The 27311-nt window shown below is 45.9% G+C and overlaps 1 protein-coding gene and 1 long non-coding RNA gene across 3 annotated transcripts in view; one reads left to right on the top strand and one right to left on the bottom strand.

Annotated features, from left to right (window-relative positions):
• Positions 1–27311, bottom strand: part of LOC307224693 — a 146624-nt gene that overhangs the window by 29865 nt on the left and 89448 nt on the right. The gene's annotated exons all lie outside the window — the stretch shown is intronic.
• On the top strand, positions 143–27311 carry LAP3 (leucine aminopeptidase 3). 2 transcript variants are annotated; one of them, XM_079991595.1, is made up of 13 exons: positions 143–293; positions 6445–6560; positions 6736–6790; positions 12353–12458; positions 14162–14321; positions 15302–15466; positions 16312–16470; positions 17959–18083; positions 20277–20365; positions 21475–21577; positions 22830–22909; positions 24031–24140; positions 26769–27311. In XM_079991595.1, the coding sequence occupies exons 1-13, from the start codon at positions 189–191 to the stop codon at positions 26968–26970; spliced, it is 1575 nt and encodes a 524-aa protein (XP_079847721.1). In that variant the 5' UTR covers positions 143–188; the 3' UTR covers positions 26971–27311. The 2 variants fall into 2 exon arrangements, with proteins under 2 accessions (XP_079847721.1, XP_079847722.1); XM_079991596.1 differs by lacking the exon at positions 143–293 and adding an exon at positions 3118–3241.

Genomic DNA, 27311 nt, shown 5'->3' with positions numbered 1-27311 from the left:
CCGGGCGGTTCACCGAAATACATAGCAATACAGAGACAAAGAGGCGCATCGGCGAAAGAGCCAGCGGCGCGCCCGGCCCAGGGGAGGCGCGCGCGGAGGAATGCGCAGCCCGCGGAGCCGCTCTCCTCGAGGCGGGCCTTCCTCCTCGCGGCGGCCCCGTGATCGCGGCTGGACGGCGGCGGGTGACCATGCTGCTGCTGGCGAGCGGGCGGCTCCTCCTGGTCCGCGGCAAGGAGCTCCGCGTCCCGGTGGCCACCTTGTCCTCGGGCGCCCGGCGCGCCAGGAAACGGCAGGTAGCGAGCCCCGGGCGCCCCGGGGAGATGCGGGGGGAGCTGGTGGGTGCCGGGGAAGGAGGGGAAAGCGGGCATGCCGGGAGCAGTAAGGGAGGGACTAAGCGAGGGGCGGAGAAGCATGGCGGAGCAACGGAGAAAGGTCTGGGCGCGCAACGCGGGGGTAGCGTGCGTCTTTGCGCGCGTCTTTGCGCGCTTGGGGTGGGGAAGGTCGGCTGGGGCGCGCGGTTGGTGGCGCAGCAAATGCTGGGCTTGCCCCGGTGGGGCGCCTTTGGCCTGCCCGGCATGAGAAGGAAGCGGCTTTATGGGCCAGAAACTGCGCTTCCGTGGAATCCTAGCATAGTTGGAGGGTCATGTAGTCCAGCCCCTTGCGCTGCAAGAATTTTGCATGCCAGAAATAACCCCTGCCTCCTATTAGTTGAATTAAATAGCTGCTCCTTCTCATGGAAAAAAAAGATACTCTGCACATGGCCAAAGACACTAGGGAGGAGGCAGTGCCTGTCCTTGGCTTGTCTTTGCATCCTAACCAGGAACCGTGGTTTGTAAGAAACTCCAGTAGTCTGTTAAGCAAGGCAGCTTCAGAGCTCACAGGTTGCAACTGCTAGGTTTTGAAATGGACTAGAGCAGGGCTGGGGAACCTGTTACCTGCCAGGTGTTGTTAGACTAAGGATACCAGATTTTTTTCCAAAGAATCTGGGGACAATTTAAAAAAAGGGGGGGGGGGGAATATTTAAAAAAGAAGAAGTAATATCTTCTCTTTTGTGGTCTCCTCTGCCACGTGGCCTTCCTCTGGGCCAGCCTGCTCTCTTGGAGTGCTAGCCACCATGGAGTAGGTTTGGGTCAGGCCTGGGCTCGGTCACATGTCCTTGCCGTCCTGGTGTTCTCCTACCTCTCCTCAGTGGTGGCGATGTGGCAAGGTTGGGGCTCCCCTCTTTTTTCTCCTTCCTCTTTCTCTGCCTTCCTTCTCCTCCTCCCTGCATTGGCTCTGGGGTTTTTACTGGCCTTGGAGCACCACTGGGCAGTCAGCCAGGTGGCCGGGCGCTCTCTCTCCTGGCTCTATTTGGGTCGTGGTGGGGGGGTCAGCGGTTCCCCCCAGTTGATGTGCCAGGCGTTCCCGGTTCCCCTGTGGCAGTGGCAGTCTCAGCAGCCCAGAGCCAGCCTGGTAGCGCAGTTGGCTCTGGCTGGCTTCTGGAGCTGCTTGCTGCTGTGGCGCCCGCCATTTTGCCTCGCCGGAAGTCCCCCATATGATGTGTCTTGTGCCGTTGAACCAATCACACAACATTCATTCCCTACTAATAAATATACAACACTTAAAATAAAAATCCGGGGACATTAAATGAAATCCGGGGACATTCCGGGGACGGATTTTTGTCCAGGGACAGATTTGTAAATCCGGGGACTGTCCCCGGGAAACAGGGACGATGTGTTAGACGGCACCTCCCATCCCATGAGGCACTGTGGAAGTCGTACTGCAGAAACATCGGTAACAGCCACAGACAGTTTCCCCACCCCTTGAGGTACAGTTTATTTTGAAATTTAAATCATAATTCCAGGTTCACACATAAAGACAACTTGGGAATCGGGGCAAGTAACATTGAACCCCACACCTGACTGCGTGGGAGGAGGTTAGGGTGAACTGTGCAAGTCTGCTGTCTCCATTTTGTTTCTGTGGGTAGTGCTAACCTTGGTTTTAGCATTTTGTGTGAATGTATCAACCCAAACAGAGGGTTGTATCCATTGCATATGTGGAACAATTTCTGTGAGCCCAGCGGAACTCCCCTTTATGCCCTAAGTCCCTCTGAAATGAATGGGGAAATAAGGCTCTCAATGGCTCCATGTCACAGTGGATATATATTACTTCCATTGTGCCTCTGAATTTCAATTACTGGGGATCATGCATGCTATTCTGCTCATTCCCACTTTGTGGGCTTCACATAGGCTGGTGTGATCCAGCTGGGCGCTTGCATTTTTATGTAATAAAGGCCATTCAGTAGCTACGGAGGGGCTTTTGTGTCCTGGGTCTCTGTAACATGAGCAGTATCCTGTGGGCCTACTGTGTCCTTGTCAGGAGCCAGAAACCTTTTGAAAATAATCCTGCTTGGTTTGTTCCATTTGGTTTGGGCCAACCTAAATTGAGATGAGGGACGCGGATGGCACTGTGGGTTAAACCACAGAGCCTAGGACTTGCCAATCAGAAGGTTGGCGGTTCGAATCCCAACCTAGCAGTTCAAAAGCATGTCAAAGTGCAAGTAGATAAATAGGTACCGCTCCAGTGGGAAGGTAAACGGCGTTTCCGTGCGCTGCTCTGGTTTGCCAGAAGCGGCTTAGTCATGGTGGCCACATGACCTGGAAGCTGTTCGCTGGCTCCCTCAGCCAATAAAGTGAGATGAGCGCTGCAACCCCAGAGTCGGCCACGACTGGACCTAATGGTCAGGGGTCCCTTTACCTTTACCTTAAATTGAGAGAGCAACAAGGTACAATCATACCTCGGGTTGAAGTAGCTTTGGGATACGTTAAGTATTTTCGGGTTGCGCGCTGCGGCGACCCGAAAGTAACGGAGTGCGTTACTTCCAGGGTTCACTGCATGCGCAGATGGTCAAAATGACGGCATGCGCAGATGCGGGTTGCGTTTGCTTCTGGATGCGAATGGGGCTCCGGAACGGATCCTGTTCGCATGCAGTTACCACTGTATATCAGAAACACAACACAAGGCTTTTGCCTGCCTGTTGGAAAGGAGCCAAATCTTCCCCCAAACTTCCACCTCTTGGTTGCGCTCAGCCTTAAAGAGCTGCGTTTATGGTTAATGAAGTGGGCAGGACCTGTTAGGAGACTTTGCAGAGGAGGGACTAAGGTTCCCTCTTCTGCTATAAAGGCTGCAGACTCTGCCGAGTGCATAGCTTCAAATACAGCTGGCAACGGATCAACACGGCAGTGCCATGGGTGTAAATAAGGTGCGTGGTAAGGGGGGAATTGTGGAAAGTGTTCAGTTAGCTGGTTGATGGCATGTTTGCAGAGGGCTGGAGAGTGGGCAAACCATGTGCATTATGTCCGTGCTATGAATAGGAGTTTTCTAATAATAATAATAATAATAATAAGAAGAAGAAGAAGAAGAAGAAGAAGAAGAAGAAGAAGAAGAAGAATTTATTTGTACCCCACCCATCTGGCTGGGTTTCCTCAGGCACTCTGGGCGGCTTCAACAAAGATTAAAAATGTGCCTGCTTGTTTTAGATATTTTCCTGAAGCATTGCTCTTGTCAGAAAGCTGGCATTTTATGAGCTGGCTTAGGCAGAGATGCACTTTTATGGGCAAGGCCATCTAAAATTGTGTTTTTAAAGGTACCCAAAAGGCAGCTCAGGTTAAAATTGATCTAGTAATAAAAAGTGCTTAGTTGGAACAGGGTCGTGCCTTTTTATTTTTATTTAGCTTGAAAAACATTGACTCAGAGAGTCTGGAGACGCAGGATACAGAATGAAGTGAAGGATGTGGAATGAGTGCTGGGTACACAGCGAAACAAGGATAAATTAAACCTTTTGTTCTGCAATTGCTTTCATTGTTTGTGGGCCCCTTGAGTTGGTCAAACTGGATATTACATTTCACCTGTTGTTATAATTGCTCTCTATGTTTTATATACATTATAAAATGAAATAATAAAAAACGACGAAAAAGAATATTGGATATTACAGGGCAGTCTCTCTTCCCTTTCCCAGTATAATGATTTTTTTATTTAATTTTTTAAGCAAAAGCAATCTGGGCAGGGGGCAAGTTTGAGATGGAGAGTCTGCTTGCTTAAGCTATTTGTCTCTGTAAAATATTCAGTCCAAGGATGTGAAAAGCAGCTCAGGGAGTATGATTTTGGGGTTGTGCCTCTTCAGGCTGCTTTTCATATCTCCCCCATCCCAGACAGGGAAGAAAAGCAAGTTGAATTCAGATTTTGAGCTGAATATTGATTGAGAGGGAAAAGCTCTTCCAGCCACTTGTCCTCTCTTCAGGTCTGTATCCTGACAAGGCCATTTTGATTTCAGGATACAAAACCGAGAGGAAGGAAAGAATAATGAAAGGACCCCTTGTAACATCTAGTTTGGACTTAGGAATGCTGCTGAGGCAAGCTGAACAGCTGAAGGGAGAAACCGGGTCAGATCAGATGATATTTTCCCCTGTGAAGGGGGCAGGGTGGGCAAGATCATGTCTTCTTTCCCATTGAGTGTGCCTGTCCTGCCAGGATGTCTGTGTCTAATGTTCAGTGTGCATCTTCCTGAACAGCGCAAAGAGTGTGGTACTTCAATTAGTTTGGATGTGTAGGTAAGTTCAGATGTGCAGATATACAGTGGTACCTCAGGTTACATACGCTTCAGGTTACATACGCTTCAGGTTACAGACTCCGCTTACCCAGAAATAGTGCTTCAGGTTAAGAACTTTGCTTCTTCAGGATAAGAACAGAAATCGTGCGGCGGCAGCAGGAGGCCCCATTAGCTAAAGTGCTGCTTCAGGTTAAGAACAGTTTCAGGTTAAGAACAGACCTCCGGAACGAATTAAGTACTTAACCCGAGGTACCACTGTATATGCCTTACCATTTCCCATCCTAAAGACTTCCATATTGCTTTACACGTTATATGCAGACTACTTGACTACTTGCAGATTAGCATGTTCATTCCAGAATAAGTTTCGCACAAAGGTAGTTTTTCAGTGGTTCATTCAGTGAAGTCGAGGTGTGTGCACAGACTGGTTTTCCAAAGCCCTTTAAGGCAAAGTGCACCATTTAAAAGTTGACAAGTGGCTTTTTCTTGCTCAATAAATAACCAAGCGGACTTTGGTATCATTCTTCTCATCATCTTCCTTGGTTTTCCCAACTGGTTCTTCCACTCATTATTTTTTCCCCTACTATACTTATCCATGAATAGCTAACTAGTTTAAACTTGTGCTGTTGCAGGCTGCGATATAGATCGCCCATCCAGTATTTGCCATGACACAGAATATTGCTACATAAGGAACAGTCTTTAGACCCACAAGGGGAACTTGCAATAGAAACTACAGTCTGCAGTCTCTGTTTTCTGATGAATCGGGGGCATGCAATAATAAATTAGTCAAATGGACCAATTAAAATCCATCTCCCTGATGTTACAATATCCCATTTTACATTTCCGTTGAGTTTCGTTTTGCCTGCAGGTCTTGGGTTCAACAGGATGCAGAATGTTTTATGTCCCAACTTGTGCAATGCTCTTCTTACCTGGTTTTCTCGTGCTTGGCTCAATCTCAGCGCCAGCCGCCTTAATTCAGCCACAGGGCTACGACTTTTTTTAATCACAGCCTTCTGCTATCTGTGCTCGAATCCAAATCACACCTCCAAAGGGACAACTTCAAAGAGTTTGCCGTCTTCGGCAAACCCCACTTGCCAAGGAACAATCAGGAGTGTGATTGAAACCTTTGCAGCTGTGTTACTCCCTGCCCCACACCTGGCTGTACATATGGCGGCCGGATGGAGCAGTTGGCCATGGTTATGGAAAAACTGCCTCTTGGTCCTGCATGATGGAAGTTGCCCCCCACTGTTTTGCAGTCTAGCCCAGCCTTTCTCAACTTTGGGTCTCTAGATGTCATTGTACTACAACTCCCATCATTCCTATCTATCATGGCCAATGGTCAGGGATGATGGGAGTTGTAGTTCAGGAACATCCAGGACCCGAAGGTTGAGAAAGGCTGGTCTTAGACTGTTTTCTGAATTGCTTTGTTCTGTTTCTGGGATGAGGAGCTTGTGACTCTCTGAAAGTTGTTGGGCTGCTTCTCCCCTAATCACTGACCATCGCATAGCTGTCAACGTTCCCCCTTTTTAAAGGGGAATTCCCTTATTCCGAATAGGATTCCTCGCAAGTAAAGGGAAAAGTTGACAGCTGTGGACCATCGGTCAGGCTGGCTAGGTCCGGGGCTGTTGATACAGCATTATAGTCCATAGGGAAGTTTTTAATGTTTGATATTTTATCCCTTTTTTTGTTCTGTTGGGAGCTCCCCTGAGTGGCTGGGGAAACCCAGGCAGGTGGGCAGGGTATAACAACAACAACAACAATTAAAAGCTCCTCCTTCATCACCCCACAAACCCCTGGAGGTAATTTGCAATTGCTTTGTAGGACAGCATCTAAAAAGTAACCCTTTTTTCTTTTTTAAGGGCCTTGTCCTAGGAGTCTTTGTCGGCAAGAAAGAAGAAGGGCCTGTCCAGTTTACCGAAGCAGGAGACGCTTTTGACAAAGTCGTGTCTGGGAAGCTCAGAGAGTTGCTGGCAATGTACGTACCAAAACAGGTTCCCTTCTGTTTATCTGGCAGTCATGAAATACCATGAGACCATCCAGGGAGAACCAAGACTTGTACATAGCTGAGAAGCAGGTACCTGCTTACAATGTGGGATAGCTCAGTCGGAAGACCATGAGACTCTTAATCTCGTGTTTGTTTTGTGTTCTAGTTCAGGACCTCCACTGAAGAAAGGAAAAACCCGCATCTTTCATGGCTTGCATCAGGTACGGAGTTACTGTTTCCTTAAGTATGTTCATCTAACTTATGCCTCCAAAGCTGTTGTTTTAAAATAGCAGTTCATCGAATATTTCAAAGTATTTCATTGCATTCAATGAGACTTATGAGTATCAGGTTGCAGTCAGCATTTTTTTCAACTCCCCAACACTTTCATATCTGAAAATTTTCGTGTTTTATATGATATTTCGCGTGACTTTTGGAATTCTAGTGGAAGCTAATGGAAGTTTAGCACTAATTTTCATGTCAATTGCTTCCAGGAAAAAACCCACTTGAAACCAAGTGAAGGGAAAACTCATATTAAGAAAGAAAGAAAAAAAATCCCTTTTACTGATGAGTTTCCATTTACCTTGGTTTTGCTGTGCTCTCTGTAAGTATGAAGGGAATGGCAGTGGCTTTGGTTAAACTGCCTGTCTGCTACATGAAGAATTTGCTATGTGCACTATTTCGCTAGTTATGTGAGGCAAAAAGGTGCAGAAGTAGACACTCGGATGATTGGAGTTCAATATTTGGGTAATGCTTGCTTAAGCAAAGTATGGTGAAATAAGGAGTCGCAATGGGCAGTTGTCTTTGAGATGGCTATAACTGCAGTTCCTGTGTGGTGTGTTGTTATTTCCAGCAGCGCTCTCACCTTTTGTGATCACAAAATAAAGTCTTTCTTGACTTAACCATCTCTCTCTTTGGTGACTGACTTTAACCCGGAGAATTGTGGGAGTTTTGTTGTATTATTTTCCCCTGGTTTTCATGGCTAGTATAGTCCATATCTTTCTAACTGACTTAATTGCTTCAAGAGTTGTTGGAACTTTCAGATATTTTGATTCTAATACTGCTCACCCAACCAAAGGCTATATTATATGTATGGTTGTCCAACTCGGGAGATTAAGAACATCAGCAGGTCTCCAGTGTTTGATACTTGTCAATAAATAAGCATGATGGTATCATTGCAGCTTTGCAATTCCAAATTCACCTTTCTTAATTTGTAATTGCATTTTTCTGCAATGATCTTCTCAGTACATTTTAAACCCAAAGACATTTCTTAAAGATGGGGTTTCATGGCCCACATTCGCATGTCAAAATTAGGGGGCAGTATTGAGGCACACAGTTCTTTCTTCCCATTCTCTTGTTTGAACAGGGGAACAGAAGCACACCTGCCCAGGTAAGGTGGTGACTTGTCTGAAGACATGCACTGCTGTGTCATGGGTGTGAATGGAAATAAGCATGACATGGCAGTATAGCAGTCAAAAAGCCATAGCTCCACAATTCATCAGGTAAAAGGTAAAGGTAAAGGTAAAGGACTCCTGAGAGTTAAGTCCAGTCGCGAATGACTCTGGGGTTGCAGCGCTCATCTCGCTTTACTGGCCAAGGGAGCTGATGTTTTGTCCACAGACAGTTTTTCCAGGTCTGTGGCCAGCATGACTAAGCTGCTTCTAGCGAAACCAGAGCAGCACATGGAAATGCTGTTTACCTTCCCACTGGAGCGGTACCTATTTATCAACTTGCACTTTTTGGCATGCTTTTGAACTGCTAGGTTGGCAGGAGCTGGGACCGAACAACGGGAGCTCACCCCGTTGTGGGGATTCGAACCGCCGACCTTCTAATCGGCAAGCCCTAGGCTTTGTGGTTTAGACCACAGCGCCACCCGCCAATGTTTGATACTTGTTAATAAATAAGCATGATGGTATCATTCCAGATTTGGACTTCCAAATCCATCTTTCTTAATTTGTAATAATAATAATAATAATAATAATTTATTATTTGTACCCCGCCCATCTGGCTGGGTTTCCCCAGCCACTCTGGGCGGCTTCCAACAAAGATGAAAAATACACTAAAATGTCACATATTAAAAACTTCCCTGAACAGGGCTGCCTTCAGATGTCTTCTGAATGTCAGGTAGTTGTTTATCGCTTTGACATCTGATGGGAGGGCATTCCACAGGGTGGGCGCCACTACCGAGAAGGCCCTCTGCCTGGTTCCCTGTAACTTGGCCTCTCGCAGTGAGGGAACCGCCAGAAGGCCCTCGGAGCTGAACCTCAGTGTCCCGGCAGAACGATGGGGGAGGAGACGCTCCTTCAGATATACTGGACCGAGGCCATTTAGGGCTTTAAAGGTCAGCACCAACACTTTGAATTGTGCTCGGAAACGTACTGGGAGCCAATGTAGGTCTTTCAAGACCGGTGTTATATGGTCTCGGCGGCCGCTCCCAGTCACCAGTCTAGCTGCCGCATTCTGGATTAGTTGTAGTTTCCGGGTCACCTTCAAAGGTAGCCCCATGTAGAGCGCATTGCAGTAGTCCAAGCGGGAGATAACCAGAGTATGTACCACTCTGGCGAGACAGTCTGCAGGCAGATAGGGTCTCAGCCTACGTACCAGATGGAGCTGGTAAACAGTTGCCCTGGATACAGATTTGACCTGTGCCTCCATGGACAGCTGTGAGTCCAAAATGACTCCCAGGCTGCACACCTGGTCCTTCAGGGGCACAGTTACCCCATTCAGGACCAGGGAATCCTCCACACCTGCCCGCCTCCTGTCCCCCAAAAACAGTACTTCTGTCTTGTCAGGATTCAACCTCAATCTGTTAGCCGCCATCCATCCTCCAACCGCTTCCAGACACTCACACAGGACCTTCACTGCCTTCACTGGTTCTGATTTAAAAGAGAGGTAGAGCTGGGTATCATCTGCATACTGATGAACACCCAGCCCAAACCTCCTGATGATCTCTCCCAGCGGCTGCATGTAAATGTTGAAAAGCATGGGGGAGAGGACAGAACCCTGAGGCACCCCACAAGTGAGAGCCCAGGGGTCTGAACACTCATCCCCCACCACCACTTTCTGAACACGGCCAAGGAGGAAGGAGCGGAACCACTGTATGACAGTGCCCCCAGCTCCCAGCCCCTCAAGACGGTCCAGAAGGATGTTATGGTCGATGGTATCAAACGCCGCTGAGAGATCCAGCAGAACTAGGAAACAGCTCTCACCTTTGTCCCTAGCCCGCCGGAGATCATCAACCAGTGCGACCAAGGCAGTTTCAGTCCCATGATGAGGCCTGAATCCCGACTGGAAGGGATCCAGTGCATTTTTGTAAGTGCATTTTTCTGCAGTGATCTTCTCAGTACATTTGAAACCCAAAGACATTTCCTAAAGGGGGTGTTTCATGGCTCACACTTGCATGACAAAATCTGGGGCAGTTTTCAGGCACACATTTCTTTCCTCCCATTCTCATGGTTGTGGTGTAAAAGGAACATTAGAAATCGAGATGGAAGCACTAGCATTGTAACCAGGGAAACTGACACAATAATCCCTGTGCTAAAAGGCACTATACCATATTAACACTGAGAAAGTGAAATCTCACCATTGCTTTTCCAGTAGCTATTGGTTTTTGATTCTCTGGAACCAACGGGATGCAGCCAAACTAGACAGGACTGTGGCAGGTCCATGTGCAGAGTGGGGTTTCCTGCTGAATCCTTAAAAGGTGGCACTGAACCTAGGATGGGAAAAAGAGAATTAAAATCCCACCTTCATCCCAAACCATTTCAGGTTCAAACGGATGTGGGCAGTGGAAGAAAATAGTTCCTCCAGGCAGCCCATGCTGTGTTTTAAAATCTCCCCATCCCCACTTCATGGGGAATTAGCAGAACCTACTGATGTTCATAGGGACGCGGGTGGCGCTGTGGGTTAAACCACAGAGCCTAGGACTTGCCGATCAGAAGGTCGGCGGTTCTTATCCCCGCAACAGGATGAGCTCCCGTTGCTCGGTCCCTGCTCCTGCCAACCTAGCAGTTCAAAAGCACGTCAAAGTGCAAGTAGATAAATAGGTACCGCTCTGGCGGGAAGGTAAACGGCGTTTCCGTGCGCTGCTCTGGTTCGCCAGAAGTGGCTTAGTCATGCTGGCCACATGACCCGGAAGTTGTACGCCGGCTCCCTCGGCCAATAAAGCAAGATGAGCGCCGCAACCCCAGAGTCGGGCACGACTGGACCTAATGGTCAGGGGTCCCTTTACCTTTACCTTACTGATGTTCATAGCTAGGTGCTCTCTGAGACAACCTCAAAAGTAAGGCTTCAGACATAATAAAGGGCTCTTGGTTGCATGTGGTGGTTCAGAGATAAGAGCAGTTGAACAGTTAATGCTGAATTGGCAAGATAGGGACAATTAATGCTGAGTGAGCAAAAGAAAACTGGAATACTGAGATAATGAGGGTTTAAAAAAATAATGAAGAGGAACTTGGCCTGAATGTCACTGAAACCAGCGTTTTATCTATTTATTCTGAGGTGTTCTACAGCTGCTAATCAGCATTTATGAGTAACAGTATTATGATGCAATCTCCTTTAGAGTGGACCTGAGGTGCTTAGAGCAGCATCGGGGAATCTGTGGCCCTCCAGAGGTTATTGGATTCCAGCTCCTCTCAGCTACAGCTGGCATGACTAATAGTGAGGAATGATGGGAGTTGTAGTTCAGTAACCGCGGGGGGGGGCACAGTCTTAAAAGTCCTGCACACATTGAAGACTAGATCTTTGGTGTGAACACAGAGCACTGCATTAAAGCTTTGGAGCAAGCGTTTTCTTGGCAGGGAATGTGTAACAGACCCTCAGGATCTGCACCGAGTTCTCCTGAAGTCATTTTTAGGAATCCTGTGCTTGGTGCTAATCTTTTATATATGACCCTTTGTGGTACATTTCATCATTGGGCTTACTGTCGTACTTCTTAAACATCAAATTGGGTGGATGTGTGTGTATTTAAAAACAGTTTTTATGTCCTTCCCACTATTCCTCTTCATCATTTTTGAAAGGGAAGAATCTTGCAAAGGGTTTCAGTTACTCTCTGTGCTGAGAGTTGCTTCAAGAGCCCAGTGGCAGAAGTTTAAGTAAATATCTAAAGAAAGGAAGTATGCATGGGTAATTTAAAAGTTTGGAAATCATGGCTGGTGCAAGATCATGTGATGTTTGTGTGTAGGAAAAAGTTTGGATGTGAAGAGTAGATTTGAGGTTGCTTGTGATCATGTGGCATGTTATACTTTGCAGTGTCCTGAATGTCTCTTGTTTCTTACCTCTTGTGATTTCCAGTTAAATGGCCGTGTCAGATTCTTATTTTATAAAATGTGTATCTCCTTTATTCAAGGTAGTTCGTCATTCAAACAACACCTAAATGATACAGATGAAAAGAAAACTCGAATCTTAAAAAGCAGTTTCTTAAATATGCTGAGTTACATTTTCTTAAAAATTAAAAAGGGAGGTGCTTTGTTGCGCTGCCTCAAAGTGACCACCTAAAAGCCAGGCCGGGGCTGATAGAAATTGAAGTCCAACATCTGGAACCCTACAGTTTCCTCCATCTCATCTCCAGGGATGGACTCTTAAGACATTCAGATCCCTGTGGAGCCTTAAATATAAGCTTCCCATTAATTTCAGTTGAGCTTCTGCAAGGGAACATTAGTGTATTCTGGCACGCTAATAACGAAAAAGCAACACAAACATATTTCAAAGTATTCTTCATAATTACAGGGTGCCGTTGGTTTTCCAGAAAGGATTAAATAAGTTTCTTTGCTGTTGGATTCCTGCAGGACTTTTCAAGCGTAGTTGTTGTTGGCTTGGGCAAGAAGGCAGTCGGAGTGAATGACCAAGAAAACTGGAATGAAGACAAAGAAAACATACGGGCAGCTGTTGCAGGTTAACTTTTTTCTTTTCCTTTCTTGTGAGTTGTTCTGTAATCTATTAAATGGGACATGCTGCATTCTGAAGATACTTGCTGGTTTCAGAGCTCGTGCCTCTTAGAGCTAGTGACCCAGGCTGCACTCCTGTACCTACTTGTTGTTGTTGTTGTTTAGTCGTTTAGTCATGTCCCACTCTTTGTGACCCCATGGACCAGAGCACGCCAGGCACACCTGTCTTCCTCTGCTGGTAGCTTCGAGAACACTGTCCAACCATCTCGTCCTCTGTTGTCCCCTTCTCCTTATGCCCTCCATCTTTCCCAACATCAGTGTCTTTTCCAGGGAGTCTTCTCTTCTCATGAGGTGGCCAAAGTATTGGAGCCTCAGCTTCAGGATCTGTCCTTCCAGTGAGCACTCAGGGCTGATTTCCTTAAGAATGGAGAGGTTTGATCTTCTTGCAGTCCATGGGACTCTCAAGAGTCTCCTCTAGCACCATAATTCAAAAGCATCAATTCTTTGGCGATCAGTCTTCTTTATGGTCCAACTCTCACTTCCATACATCACTACTGGGAAAACCATAGCTTTAACCTTTGTTGGCAAGGTGATGTCTCTGCTTTTTACCTACTTACCCCAGGGTAAGTCCAAAAGATTTCAGTAGAAATTACTTCTGAGTAGATGTGGTTAGGCCTGCGCTGCAAATCAAACCGCTCTCAGGCATTGCGTGCAGATGTGGCTTTTTAAAATGCCAAATAAGCATTATTAGCACCCAAGGTACTAATAATGGCATAAGCTCAAAATAATGGCTGCAGACTTTGGCCTGTTGTAACTGCTCAGTCATCACTGTGCCACAGGCCAATTGTGGGTGAGGCACTCTCTCACTCTTGCTGAATTGCCTGCAGGTAGAAGTTGCTTGATAAATGTATCCGAAGTGCACTAATGGGCCATATATTAATAAACCAGCTTCTCCTTTGAGTTGCCTTAACTGGTGACATGAACTTTACCGAGTTGCAGTTACAGATAGGTAGCCGTGTTGGTCTGCCATAGTCAAAACAAAATAAAAAAATTCCTTCCAGTAGCACCTTAAAGACCAACTAAGTTAGTTCTAGGTATGAGCTTTCGTGTGCATGCACACTTCAGATACACACTTCTTCAGATACTTCTTCATGCACACTTCTTCAGATACACAGTATCTGAAGAAGTGTGTATCTGAAGTGTGCATGCACACGAAAGCTCATACCTAGAACTAACTTAGTTGGTCTTTAAGGTGCTACTGGAAGGAATTTTTTTATTTTGTTTTTACCGAGTTGATTTGTAATACCGGATAGACGGAGCCAGATTAAATTTTAAAAATCTGCCTGTTCCCTTCCTTTCTCTTTCCCCCACCCCCTCCAGTTCTTAATGTTGCAAACGTGTATATTATTTTTCAGGCTCAGAATAAAAAATGTAAGCAATAACAAAAGAAAGAAAGAAAGATCAGACAAAAAATAATTTATTATAGAATGCAAGGGGGAAAAGGTAGAAAGAAATATACAGAAGTCGAATTGCTGTGGAGGGAAGTAGAGGGTGGGTGATGGGTTTTATAATTAAGTGTATAATTATGCAAATGTTGTAATTTAGACATTATATTTTATGTGAGGGAATCATTGGGAATTTTGGTTATTATGTATATATGTTAAGTTTCAATAAAGATATTTGAAAAAAAAATTAAAAATTATTTTCCAGCTGGATGCAGGCAGGTTCAGGACTTGGAGGTCCCTTGTGTGGAAGTCGATCCTTGTGGCGACGCTCAGGCTGCGGCGGAAGGAGCTGCCCTAGGACTCTATGAATACGATGAACTGAAGCAAAAGAAGAAGCCTGTGGTGGATGTTCAGCTCTACGGGAGGTGATTGGCTGAGAAATAACATTTGTATGGTGCTGGGATCAACGTGCCGGCTCCTCTTTCCCTTAAAAAGGGCTCATCACATGCTGAAAGAATATGTAAAGGGGGCTTGGGAGGGGAGAGACATGGATTAGCCCCACCTGCTGTCGGGGATGTCCACAACAGCCATGCCCCCTCCCCCAGTATGTGGGTTCTGTGTGTGTCGACAAAGGGGCAACCGTGCCCAGTCAGGCTGGCTTCTACATAAAGGAGTTGTATGTGCATATATTGGCATACTTATGGGCCCTCATCACATGCCAGCTTAATGCAGGGGGCACTGTGGGTGTTGCTGGTTCACACATTCTTTCATTGCATGGAGGGTGTAATCTGAACCCCCTTTTTTGAGTTCAAAAACAAAATGCACGGGTCTTATTTGTGAAGACTTCCTTTTTATAGGAAGGTGAGGCATAGAGGGACGCGGGTGGCACTGTGGGTTAAACCACAGAGCCTAGGACTTGCCGATCAGAAGGTCGGCGGTTTGAATCCCCACGACGGGGTGAGCTCACGTTGCTCGGTCCCTGCTCCTGCCAAGCTAGCAGTTCGAAAGCACGTCAAAGTGCAAGTAGATAAATAGGTACCCCTCCGGCGGGAAGGTAAACAGTGTTTCTGTGTGCTGCTCTGGTTCGCCAGAAATGACTTAGTCATGCTGGCCACATGACCCAGAAGCTGTCTGTGGACAAATGCTGGCTCCCTCGGCCTATAGAGCGAGATGAGTGCTGCAACCCCAGAGTTGTTCGCAACTGGATTTAACTGTCAGGGGTCCTTTACCTTTATCTTTTAAGGCCTAGATAAAGTAAGGTACTCTTTAATGAGATCTGTACGAGAAGTGAGAATCAAGCCTTCCAAATGAAAATGAATTTGCCAGTAGAAAGAGAGTCACTGATTTATGGCATTTCAGTTCTGTGATGATATTTTATTGATTATCCTCCTGTATTCCTGTTTAGCGATGGAGCTGAGGCCTGGCGGAAAGGCCTTATCTATGCCAAGGGACAGAACTTGGCCAGATCCCTTATGGAGGGTCCAGCCAACCACATCACACCTACCCGATTTGCTGAAATTATTGAAAAGAAACTTAAAAGTGTCAGTAGCGATGCAACTGTCCATATAAGGTGAGTTCAGTTGAAATAATTCTCTCACAATGGCATTGAGTGAGAACTCTTAGATTTGTGCCTGCTTTCAGTTGCTTGCTGTGAGCTAGTGATGGGTCAGCGCTGCTTCACAAACCTCTCCTTGGGTTATCTTTGCTGGTAGCATTAGGGAATTGGCGTGTATTGGTCCTCCATTGGAAAAGGATAAATTTCCTCACTTCAGCTACAGTAGTCCAAAAAAGTTTGATGCAATGTGTCAAACCACTGGGACCTGATAGCTGTTGTCAAGTTATCATTTTAAGCTTAAAAACCACAAATACTGCAGCAATTAAAATCCACCAAGCTTCCAACTGCTATGAAGTCTTATGTAAATACATCTTTCTCTGCTTTTTGCTGTCTGGAAAGTCCTGGCTTTCAGTTCAGTTTTGGTGGTTCACCCAATCAAAGCAGAATTTTTGGGACTGTTCTTTACTAAATTGGCTCTAGGTGGTTTGCCAGAAGCTTCAAAAGGGCAACTGCCTATGTTACTTTACCATCTATGTTTCTTCCCCTGCCTCTTTCCTTTCCTGCCCCAAGCTTGCTTATACAGAGAAGCTGCTTTTTTCATATACAGAACTGTATCCATCACCAACTTCATTTAAAGAGAAGGCTGTTTCGATTTAACTTTTGTGGTCAAAAACCACAGGAAAATCACTTTTAAAATGCCTTATAAACAGAATAGAGCAAAAGGTTAAGCTAGGTCTTTTGCTTTGTAATTGCCCTATAATTTGGGGGGCAGGGGGAGATACTGCTTTGCAGATAGACTGAGACTCTGCAATTGAATTTGTGCCCTTTTGCAAACTGGGGATGCTTTTCCATTGTTCCAGGGATAATTCCTGGATAGAAGCACAAGAGATGGGATCGTTCTTGAGTGTTGCCAAAGGCTCTGATGAACCACCCGTCTTTTTGGAGCTCCACTATAAGGGAAGCTGTGATGCCAATGAAGCTCCAGTGGTGTTTGTTGGGAAAGGAATTACTTTTGATAGGTAAGTATTGTGCATACCTTGGAAGCAAAATCTGAAAATCCAGTCAGGTGTTATGTTTAGTCAAGAAGGAAAAGAAGCAAACAGAGAACTGCCTTTTCTCCAAAGTACACATAGAATATTTCAGTTAGAGCTGTTGATTTATTTGCAAGGTTACTGGGTGATTAACCACCTTTAATGATTAATCAGTTAGGTGATTCAACATTACTTTGACCCAGTATTGGAAAAACTAATCATCCAATAGTTAGCATAGATGTTGGTTTTATTTGTTATAATTCTATCCCCATTCACACATGTTAATCGCTCAACCTGAAGCGGTGACTTGCATGTGTGAAAACAGATTTTTTTGTATCGCCTGGAAATCAATTCTTTATGTGCTGCCCTGAGAACTTCTGGCTTTTGTTGTATAGTTGAACACAGGCAGTTATCTAGTATCTGCTTCCAGATTTTTCCTGCCAAGTCTGTGGACTTCATAGCACAGTGGGTAGCAGTAATCTCTGCCCTTGCATTCCTGAAAGGCTCTTGGATCCAGCAGAGGCATCTGCCAATAAAAGGTGGGAGTTGGATTTTATTACCGTATTTTTCGCTCTATGGGACGCACCCGACCATAGGACGCACCTTGTTTTAGAGGGGGAGAACAAGAAAAAAAATTCTCCCCCTCTGCACAGCGCCCCTTCAGCGAAGCGGCAGGAGAAACGGAGCCCCTTCCATTTCTCCTCCTGCTTAGCTGAAGGGGCGCTGCACCTTAGCTGAAGGGGCACCTGCCCTTCAGCGAAGGCAACCTGAAGCCTTCGGAGTGCAGCGGGAGCTCCCGCTGCGCTCCGGAGGCTTCAGGCGGCTCTCTGGAGAGCGAGAGGGGTCGGTGCGCACCGACCCCTCTTGCTCTCCAGAGAGCCTCGGGTTCCTTTCGCTGAATCCTGGAGAGCAAGACTCTCCTGGCTTCAGCAAAAGGAACCCGAAGCCTCCAGAGCACAGCGGGGAGTGCTCCCACTGCGCTTCGGATGCTTCGTGTTGCTATCGCTGAAGCCAAGGAGCCTGCATTCGCTCCATAAGACACACACACATTTCCCCTTAATTTTTGGAGGGGAAAATGTACGTCTTGTAGAGCGAAAAATACGGTAATTCCTGTCCTCTTTGTGACCCCCCCCCCCATTTTGTTCCAGAGTCTGGGGGGACTCTTGGAACAGGAGAGGTGGTACAAGCAGCTGCAGGAGAAGGGGGGGGGGGTTGTGAAAACAGCTTCCCACCCTCCTTCCATTCACAGATGCCTCTGCTGGATTTGTAAATGGAGGGACACAGCTGCACACAACGCAATTCCATGTTTTCCATGGGTGTGCCTTTTTTGAAAGGGGAAAATGGGTATTTTCTAGCAAAGGTATATTTGGGCAAGATGTGGGAAGGGAGGTGTTGGTAGTTACAACCGTTTGCGTTCAGAAACCGGAGCCTTCCGTTGATACCTGGTTATGGTAATCTGTGACCGCTTCTCTCCAGTGGTGGCATTTCCATTAAGCCGTCTGCCAACATGGATGCCATGAGAGCCGATATGGGAGGAGCAGCTACTATCTGCTCTGCCATTGTGACAGCTGCGGAACTGAAGTTGCCCATTAATTTAATCGGTAAGTGGAATAGGAGGAGCAGGTGAAGGATGCGTAAAAGGAGCCAGGCACAGAAAGACCCGTGGGGATATTTGTGGGAATGTTTAGGGATGTTGGGGAGGATATATTGTCTAAGATATCCTATCCCAACTTGTCTTTACAAGTTCAACAAAATCAGCAGAGTTAACATTCCCCCTTTTTTTAAACACATGCACAGCAGATAGCTTGCTCAGACTTGTTAGGCGTCTCTGTAAATATTTCCTGGTATTTCCCCCGTTTAATCCCTCCTAAAATAAAATGCTACGCAGTCTTCTGTAAAGTATAAAACGTTTACTCACAAGTAATCATCTGTTCACACAAAGGTTCGCAAAAGGCAGACTTGAAAGGTTAGAACATACAGTGGTACCTCGGGTTACATACGCTTCAGGTTACAGACTCCGCTAACCCAGAAATTGTACCTCGGGTTAAGAACTTTCCTTCAGGATGAGAACAGAAATCGTGCTCCAATGGCGTGGCGGCAGTGGGAGGCCCCATTAGCTAAAGTGGTGCTTCAGGTTAAGAACAGTTTCAGGTTAAGAACAGAACTCCGGAACGAATTAAGTACTTCACCCGCGGTACCACTGTAGTTTAAATGGGGTGACTGTCTCTTTATGAGAGAAAGCCCCCCTTTTCTTCTCTTGGCCTGGAGCCAAGGCTGCATCTTAGTAGTGCTGTTATTAAGATGGCATCGATAGAGACAAGAGAGACAAGACGGTCGCCAGCCTGTGGTTCTGGTTGTAGCAGCTTCTTGAGAGGCTGCGCGCATCTCAAGTTACACATAGGAAGTTTCCTCTCAGTCCTGGAAAGGAGGAATTTCCGGCTGGAGGACTGAAATAACCTTCATGTCTACTCTAGCCATGTTGTGTTTGACTGCACCTGATTCTTACATCCCACAGTATTTCAGTAACACGCTTTCCAAACATGCCTTATATTTTGAGGCGTGCGGTAGCTCCACCTAGCCCAGATTTTCTGCTCTGACTGGCAGTGTGACTCTCCAAGATCTTAGACAGAGAAGACATTCCCTGATCTGCTGTCTGGAGAGCCTAGGGGTTGAGCGTGCACACGAACAAAGCATGCATTGCCTACCACAGCTATGGTCCTTCCCTGAACCTTCCTGCAGCCTTGGTTTGCCCCATGGCTGCTTGCTTGTTCTCCAACCTAACTGCAGTTTGTTAGGGGTGCTGAGAGTTGTACAGTGACCCCTGTTCCCCTCGCAAAGGTAGAGTTTCTAGAGTGGTTTAATGTGGAACTCTTGGAACTGTAGATCTCTGATGGGAATAGGGGACCCCAAGCAACTCTCAGCTCCCTTAACAAACTGCTTTTCCCAGGATTCTTTGGGGGAAGAAGCCATGATGGTTTAAAGTGTCTTAAGTGCATGGTACAGGTTGGGCCTTGGTTTCCAATAACTTGGCACCAAAGGATGAGCACATCTTCAAAATAAAATGTCAGTACAGTCAAACCTCTATTTACCTTTATCTTCTTATGGTTATTCCAAGCCACGACTGCGGAAGTAACCGGCGGGTTTGCCGTCATTGGCACATGCGCAGGAGCAACAATCGCCGCTCGCACATGCGCAGAAGCAGGCAATTGCCGCCCGCGCCTGTGCACAATGGCGCCTCTCCCAACGACCCGTTTTGACCTCTGGAACATATTATGGTCGCAAATAGAGGTTCCACTGTAGTAGAAAAGGTTTCATCAAAGCTTTGAGGTAAACCTTCAAAACAGGATTAAAGGTAAAGGGACCCCTGACCATTAGGTCTAGTCGTGACTCCGGGGTTGCGGCGCTCATCCCGCTTTATTGGCCGAGGGAGCCGGCGTACAGCTTCCGGGTCATGTGGCCAGCATGACTAAGCCACTTCTGGCAAACCAGAGCAGCGTACGAAAACGCCGTTTACCTTCCCACCACAGCGGTACCTATTTATCTACTTGCACTTTGACGTGCTTTCGAACTGCTAGGTGGGCAGGAGCAGGGACCGAGCAACGGGAGCTCACCCCGTCGCGGGGATTCAAACCGCTAACCTTCTGATCGGCAAGTCCTAGGCTCTGTGGTTTAACCCACAGTGCCACCCGCGTCCCTTCGAAACAGCATTACTAAGCTTTTAATAACAAACACCAAATAATGTCGGAGTGTGATGTCAAATTGCAACAGCAGTTGACTTTCCCCCCCAATCTCAGGCTTGACACCCCTTTGTGAAAACATGCCCAGTGGGAAGGCAAACAAGCCTGGAGATGTCGTGAAGGCCATGAATGGGAAAACAATTCAGGTATGTTTTTAAGATGCTTGTGTAAGCAAAGGAGGTTTGAGCTGCATTTGGACCAGTGGTATCACATAAGCTGAGCGAGACAATTAGTTTTTAATGCTCTCTTGTGCATTAAAAATTCAGCCCTTCCTGCAGCTGGAACTAGAGCACCAAGGAATGGGCTGGTTTCAACCCTTTCTCTCTGATGAGTTGGATTTCGTTTTAAAATTAGCAGTGAGTTTTTAGCGCAAGGGGATGCTGTAGAAGCAGCTGCACCCAATCACATGCAGTCTAAATTGACTCGGTCCCATTCTGCCACCTCATTTTGCTTCCAAGGGCCTATGCTAGGAGCCCTTAGGCTCTCCATTCACAGTGTGAGTGGAAAAGAATACTGGTGCTGGCCACCATTATAGGGCTACTGTCAGATTGCTAAGAGAGTATGTGTGAGGCATCTTGAACGCTATAAAGGGCTATTGAAATGCTAAGCTATTGGCTGGTTAATTAATTTTTTTATGGCATATATTACTTTTAATTAAATCATCAAAACCAGAGGCTTTCTTATTGGGAATCACATGATCGGATATTCCTCCGAATGCGAAATATATTTTTCTATATGCTACTGTTGCCGCGAGAATTTTAATTGCGAGTAATTGGAAAAGTGATAAAACCCCTTCGAGGTCAGAATGGCTACAGAAACTGGTAGAGTACACAGAATTAGCCAAGTTAACTGAAAGAATGAAAGATAAGTCCAAACAAGTATTTATTACAAAATGGGAACCTCTTAAAAACAACTGTGGAAGTCTAAACTCGGTCGCTGCTTTTGAATAACCTCTGTAGTTGTACTAAGTAAGAAATAAAGATACAGGAGAAATGATATTTTACTGTAAAATGAATAGATAGGTTTATGCAAATAGTTAGTAGACTGTAAATGAAGTATGGAGAAGATGGGAAGTCAATGAATTACAAGAAGATTTATTGTCAATTATATAAATTTATCTTGTTTGGTTAATGGTGTAATTTGTAACAAATGACGTAAATACTCTCTTTTTTGTATTTTGTTGGTTTGTAAGCACAAATAAAGCAAAAAAAAAATATCATTCTCTTATTTTGGGGTGCGTTCCTCATCTTGAAAGGTTGACAACACAGATGCAGAAGGAAGGTTGGTTCTGGCAGATGCCCTTTGCTACGCACACAGTTTTAATCCACGAGCCATTGTAGATGCTGCTACATTAACAGGTACCTATTTTTATTTATTTCTTTGAAGTTTCTGGCTTCCACATTCAACTCCAGATGTGGAATAGCATTGGGATGGTCCTCAGGCCATGCCAAACTAGTTTAGCGCTACATGTATGGTTTCAGCAAGCATGAAGTGTCCGTCACCCGAGCCTCTTCTGGGGAGGATAAAACCTAAACACAATGCAGAATTCCCCCAAAATAGACCAGAGGTAATAGTACTTCATCCAGCAGAGCTTTTACTGCTGCTGAAGGCAAATGAACATAATGGTCACAAATCCAGTACATTCAGGATTGGCACAGTCCATAAAAAATCCAGTTGCAGCACTTACAATGAAACTTAACAATACTTATAATAAGACTAAACCTTAACACTACAGCACACCAGAACAAAGAGATAGAAAAAGTGAGTGAGTGAAACCCAGGCTCCTTCTGGCCTGATTATTATACAGTAGTAACTCAGGTTGCATATGCTTCAGGTTACAGACGCTTCAGGTTACACACTCTGCTAACCCAGAAATAGTACCTTGGGTTAAGAACTTTGCTTCAGGATGAGAACAGAAATCGTGCTCCAGCGGCGCGGCGGCAGCAGGAGGCCCCATTAGCTAACGTGGTGCTTCAGGTTAAGAACAGTTTCAGGTTCAAAATGGACCTCCAGAACAAATTAAGTACTTGACCCGAGGTACCACTGTAGTCAACATGATCTTGACAGAAAGATAACAGAACCAGTTTAAAGCAGCTGTACTCAGCTTCCCAGAAGAAATAACCCAAACAAAAAGCTTCTGCCTGTTTCTTTCACACTTTCTGTAACCCTCTTGAATCAAGTACAATGAGAAGCACATCAGATCAGTACGAAGAAATGCAAACTGACAGTATCAGGCTCACATGCTCTGCTCTTCTCCCATGTAGCCAAGAGGATTTATGCCAAGTTGACTTTCTTCAACAAATCTTGACTTAGCATTACTCGCAGACCAAGAATCCTGGTTTAAAACAAAAGTTACTTAAACAAGCCAAGATTACAACCCATAATTCAGCGTGTTTGCAATTAAGCATTATTTGTTTTGAACTAGACTGTAGATAGGAATGCATTGCATCTTCAGGAACAAACCAAAGTCTGACACAACCGTGTATAAATATGTAAGATTATGCCTTCTGTAGGTCATAGAAATCTGTTTAGAAGCAGAGAGCAAAAGAGATTGTTGTCACTCCCTATGAAATGATGGGTTAATAACTTGATCCGTGTAATATTGTATAGGTGCCATGGATATCGCACTAGGATCTGCAGCGACTGGGGTTTTCACCAATTCACACCAGCTGTGGAACTATCTGTATGAGGTATGTTTGCAGCACAGATAAACAGATGTGAAGATGGCTACTAACTTAAAGGGCTTTAAAGAAAGGACTAGTGTTAAAACTTGGGTCTGCAGCTGTTGTTGGACTACAACTCCCATCATCTCTAGCCATCAGGACCAGTGGTCAGGGATGATGGGAGTTGTGGTCCAACAACAGCTGAAGGCCCAAGTTTGAGAAGAAACACTGTATTAGACCAATATTATTGGGAACCTGTCAACAACTGTTAGCCACAAAGGCTGAAAAAATGGAACCTTCTGTTTGGAAGGTTATAAACCTCTTGTGAACTAGGTGTTGGGAGCAAGCTCCAGGCTTGTTTTAGCCATTCCCAGAGTGTTGTACGAGATTAATCTTTTTCCCCTATTATGTTTTACTAAGTTTCAACATTCTAAACATAAACAATCAAAACGCAATTTTGTCTTTTCTGTTACTTTTATTGACTTCCCACCCCGTTTTCCATGGAGTTTTGTTTCTTTCCTTCGGCTACACACTATCTTCTATCAACTAATTCATAACCACAATGTTATAATCTAATTTCTTCTGTTGCTTATAGCTCAAACATGCTCACATCATTACTATATTTCTTTAAATAGTCCCCAAAAAAGGCATCCATTTTTCCACAAGGCACTCAATATTAGATTCTCTTAATTTTGCTGTTAATTTTGCCAGTTCTGCATAGTCTATTATCTTACTTATCCATTCTTCTTTGGTTGGAACTTCTTCCTTCCGTTTTGTGCTAGATTAATCTTTTACCTGATGCACAAGGCCATTCTAAAATGCTATGCAAGAACCTTTTAATTGTGAAACATAATTATATAGCACTATAGTATTAATTACAGTTTTTAAGGATGTTTTGACACCATGCTCAGGTCTCTTTGATCCTGTCTCATTCATTGATGTCGGGGATAAAATGGCAGTTAAAATCATTTTTAAATGTTGCTAAAAGTGTTTCTGTTTTTGTTGATGATTTTAATATTTCATTGTAAACTGCTTAGGTTTCATTACAACCAAGTAAGTGGTTTATGAACTTAAAGTGAAACAATCGTATCTGTTGAAGTTTTTCATGCTACTGACTTCCTTTACTCACAAGGCATTTACATTTGTAGGCTAGCATCTTGACAGGAGACCGTGTTTGGAGGATGCCTCTCTTTGAACATTATACAAAACAGATGACGGACTGTCAGCTTGCAGACATCAACAACCTTGGAAAATACAGGTAAAGGTAAAGGGACCCCTGACCATTAGGTCCAGTCGTGGACGACTCTGGGGTTGCTGTACTCACCTTATTGGCCGAGGGAGCCAGTGTACATGTGGCCAGCATGACTAAGCCGCTTCTGGCAAACCAGAGCAGCGCACAGAAACGCTGTTTACCTTCCCACCAGAGCGGTACCTATTTATCTACTTGCACTTCGTGCTTTCGAACTGCTAGGTGGGCAGGAGCAGGGACCGAGCAACGGGAGCTCACCCCATCGCGGGGATTCGAACCGCCAACCTTCTGATCGGCAAGCCCTAGGCTCTGTGGTTTAGACCACAGCGCCACCCGCGTATGAAATATAATCATCCAGTGTTGTTGCTGCTCCTACATTTAAACCACTCTTGCCAGTGCATACAATTTAGGAAGAAAAAGAGGAAGTGCATAAGGAGATGACTCTCTGGCTGACCTTTTATTCCACAGGTGAGGAACCTGTGGCTCTTCGGATGTTGGACTCCCAAGTTCCAACATCCCCAGCCAAACATGACCACATGATCAGGAATGATGGGAGTTGTGCTCCACCATTTCCCCACGCTTGTTTTATTCCTGCTCAGACTAGGGGGAGAGTAATAACTCCAACTGGGTCATGGTTCATGTAGGAATGAATTGGTGAGCAGAGGCAATGCAGCTGACCCTTTGAAATTTGCTCAGTACAAGAAGAAATGTCACTACACACCAGACCAGAGTTAAGGAAGCTAACTGTGGTTTTATGTCTGAATTGAAAACGGCTATACCAGGGGTCGGCAGCCCCGCGGCTCCGGAGCCGCATGCGGCTCTTTTACACCTTTGCCACGGCTCCGCAGATCCTCGGGGACCCTGAGCAGAAAAGCAGAAGCGCCAGAAAGAGGAGGGGGATGGAGCTGGGCAGCCGAGCCGGGCAAAGCAAGGCGGCGGCGGCAGTGGAGCTCGAGAGGCGGCAGCTGCTGGGATGGAGGAGGCAGCGGCGGCCGGAGAAGGGCTGCTGCTGCTGCTGCTTCTGCCGCCGGAGGGAAGTTCTGCCAGGCGGCTTCATGGCTCATAGCTTCCCCCGGGGTAGGACGGGCGGCGAGGGGGATGCCTCGTCTGGAGGCCGGTGAGGAAGCGGCCGAGCAGCTCACGGCGGCGCCTCTTCCCTCATGGTGCAGGGAGCGAGGAGGAAGAGGAGGAGGGCGGTGGCAGGAAGGTGTGCTAGGGCGCAGCGACGGTTCTCCCCTCAGGTGGACGCGGCTGCCACTGCCACTGCCACCGCCGGCGCGCTTGCTTTCGCCGTCGCGGCAGCCCGCCCGCCCTTAGGCCCCGCGCACCGCACCGCGCGACATCGAGAGCCGCCCACCCAGGCCACGCTCTCCTCAGCCCCGCGTGCGAGGCACCTGAGGCGAGGGAGAGAGAGCGCGCGCGCTTGAGGGAAATGGCGGGGCGGGGTTTTTTTGTGTGTGTTTGTGTGGGGTGGCGGCGAGTTGAGGGAGAGCACCTGAGGTGAACCACAAAATGGGCCCGCCCTCCCTGTCAGGGAGGAAGGGGTGAATTACGTCAGTGACGAGGAGGGGGTCCAGAGGTAGCCAGCAGGAGAGGCGGGGGAGCACGAGAGCAATTGCAGAGGGAGGGGGGGCTGTTAGGCACCAAAATCTTGCATGCGGGATTTCCCCCCCCCCTTCTCTCGTGCCTATGCAATTCCTGCCCTTCTCCCTTCCCCCTCGAGATTTGCTGCAGAGACAAGCAAATGAAGAAGAAAGGGAAGAGTATTAGCTGACATGTCCCCGGATCCCATGGAAAGCACCACAGATTCCTTTGCTTACCAGCTCTTTTTGTTTTAAGTTGGCTTCAAACCTGTAATTGTGTAGGTGTGTGTATGTATACATATACACACATTAATAATTCATATCTCTTCCCTCTCACCTTCCTTTCACCCAGTTTCTCTGGCACTGGTTTATAAATGCTGCTATGTAGAAATGAGGAGAAAGTTGAACTGCAGGGAGGGACAGACACTTTTCTATGTATTAATTTGTATAATGCCCTCTATGCACATGGTGCTTTGCAAAAAATGGATATGAGAGGTACCATACCCCTCTTTGCTATCTGAAATAGACTCAGGGAAAAGAGAGAGAATGGGGGAAGGGGAGCTTCCTGCAGCCAATCGGAAGCCGTGCTTTGTTTTCCGAACATTTTGGAAGTTGAACGGACTTCCGGAAACGATTCCATTCGACTTCCAAGGTACAACTGAAACTTGCAATCAGCCAATATTTTTTTTTTAAAAAGGTGTTTGAGGTGGGTTTGCAAATCATGGCTTGTGTTAACTATGGCCTGGCATCGTGATAAACCATAGTTACAGCTATTAACTCTGCTTCCGGAGGCTACTGTACCATGAAGATGAGAGTGTACTTACAAAGTTGAACGCTGAGAGAAAATGAAAGCAGGCAAACCAGTATTTCTTTTGCACTTTTGGAAGCACAAGTTATGCTTTGAATTTGAAACTATTGCTGGTGCAAACCATGGTCTGATGATATGTCTGAATTGAGCTTCCTTGGTGCTTTACAGTTTGGTTTATAATTCTTTACTCCTATAAGTAAACAGATAAAAGTAATCTACTCATATTTTATGTTTCTTTCCCATTAGATCTGGTGGCGCATGTACAGCTGCTGCATTCCTGAAAGAATTTGTGACTGCCCCTCATTGGGCTCACCTAGATATTGCAGGTGTGATGGGAAATAAAGATGAGATTCCCTACCTCCGTAAGGGCATGGCAGGACGGCCCACAAGGACTCTAGTAGAGTTTATTGCTCGACTGAGTCAAGACAAGCAGGCATTCAGAAAATAGTTAGATGTGCAATTATAGAACCTCCCAGCCTTAAAATCAGTTTGAGTTAATTTCAAAACTGCTGAAGCAGTGTGTGTATTAATTAAAGAGAAAGGAAAAGAAAAATATCCACAACATGGATTTTTCAGCGTATTTCTAAATGCAATGATGAACTGTAAATTTATTTTGTTTAAAAAAACCCTTACTGAGCAAGGATCTCTTATACTTCCCTTTTGTATGATGAACAGACATATGAATATTCTGTTTAGACATTTAATATTGAAGGAGAGATCACTTTGAACTATCATGTTTTGCAACTTGAATGGAAACTAAAATTGTCACAATAAATATCTATTTGAAAA

The sequence above is a fragment of the Podarcis cretensis genome, assembly GCF_951804945.1.
Source record: "Podarcis cretensis genome assembly, chromosome: 9".
In the NCBI taxonomy this organism is placed as follows: Eukaryota; Metazoa; Chordata; class Lepidosauria; order Squamata; family Lacertidae; genus Podarcis; species Podarcis cretensis.
Note: the sequence above shows the minus strand (reverse complement) of the source record. Positions and strands in the feature narration are given on the sequence as shown.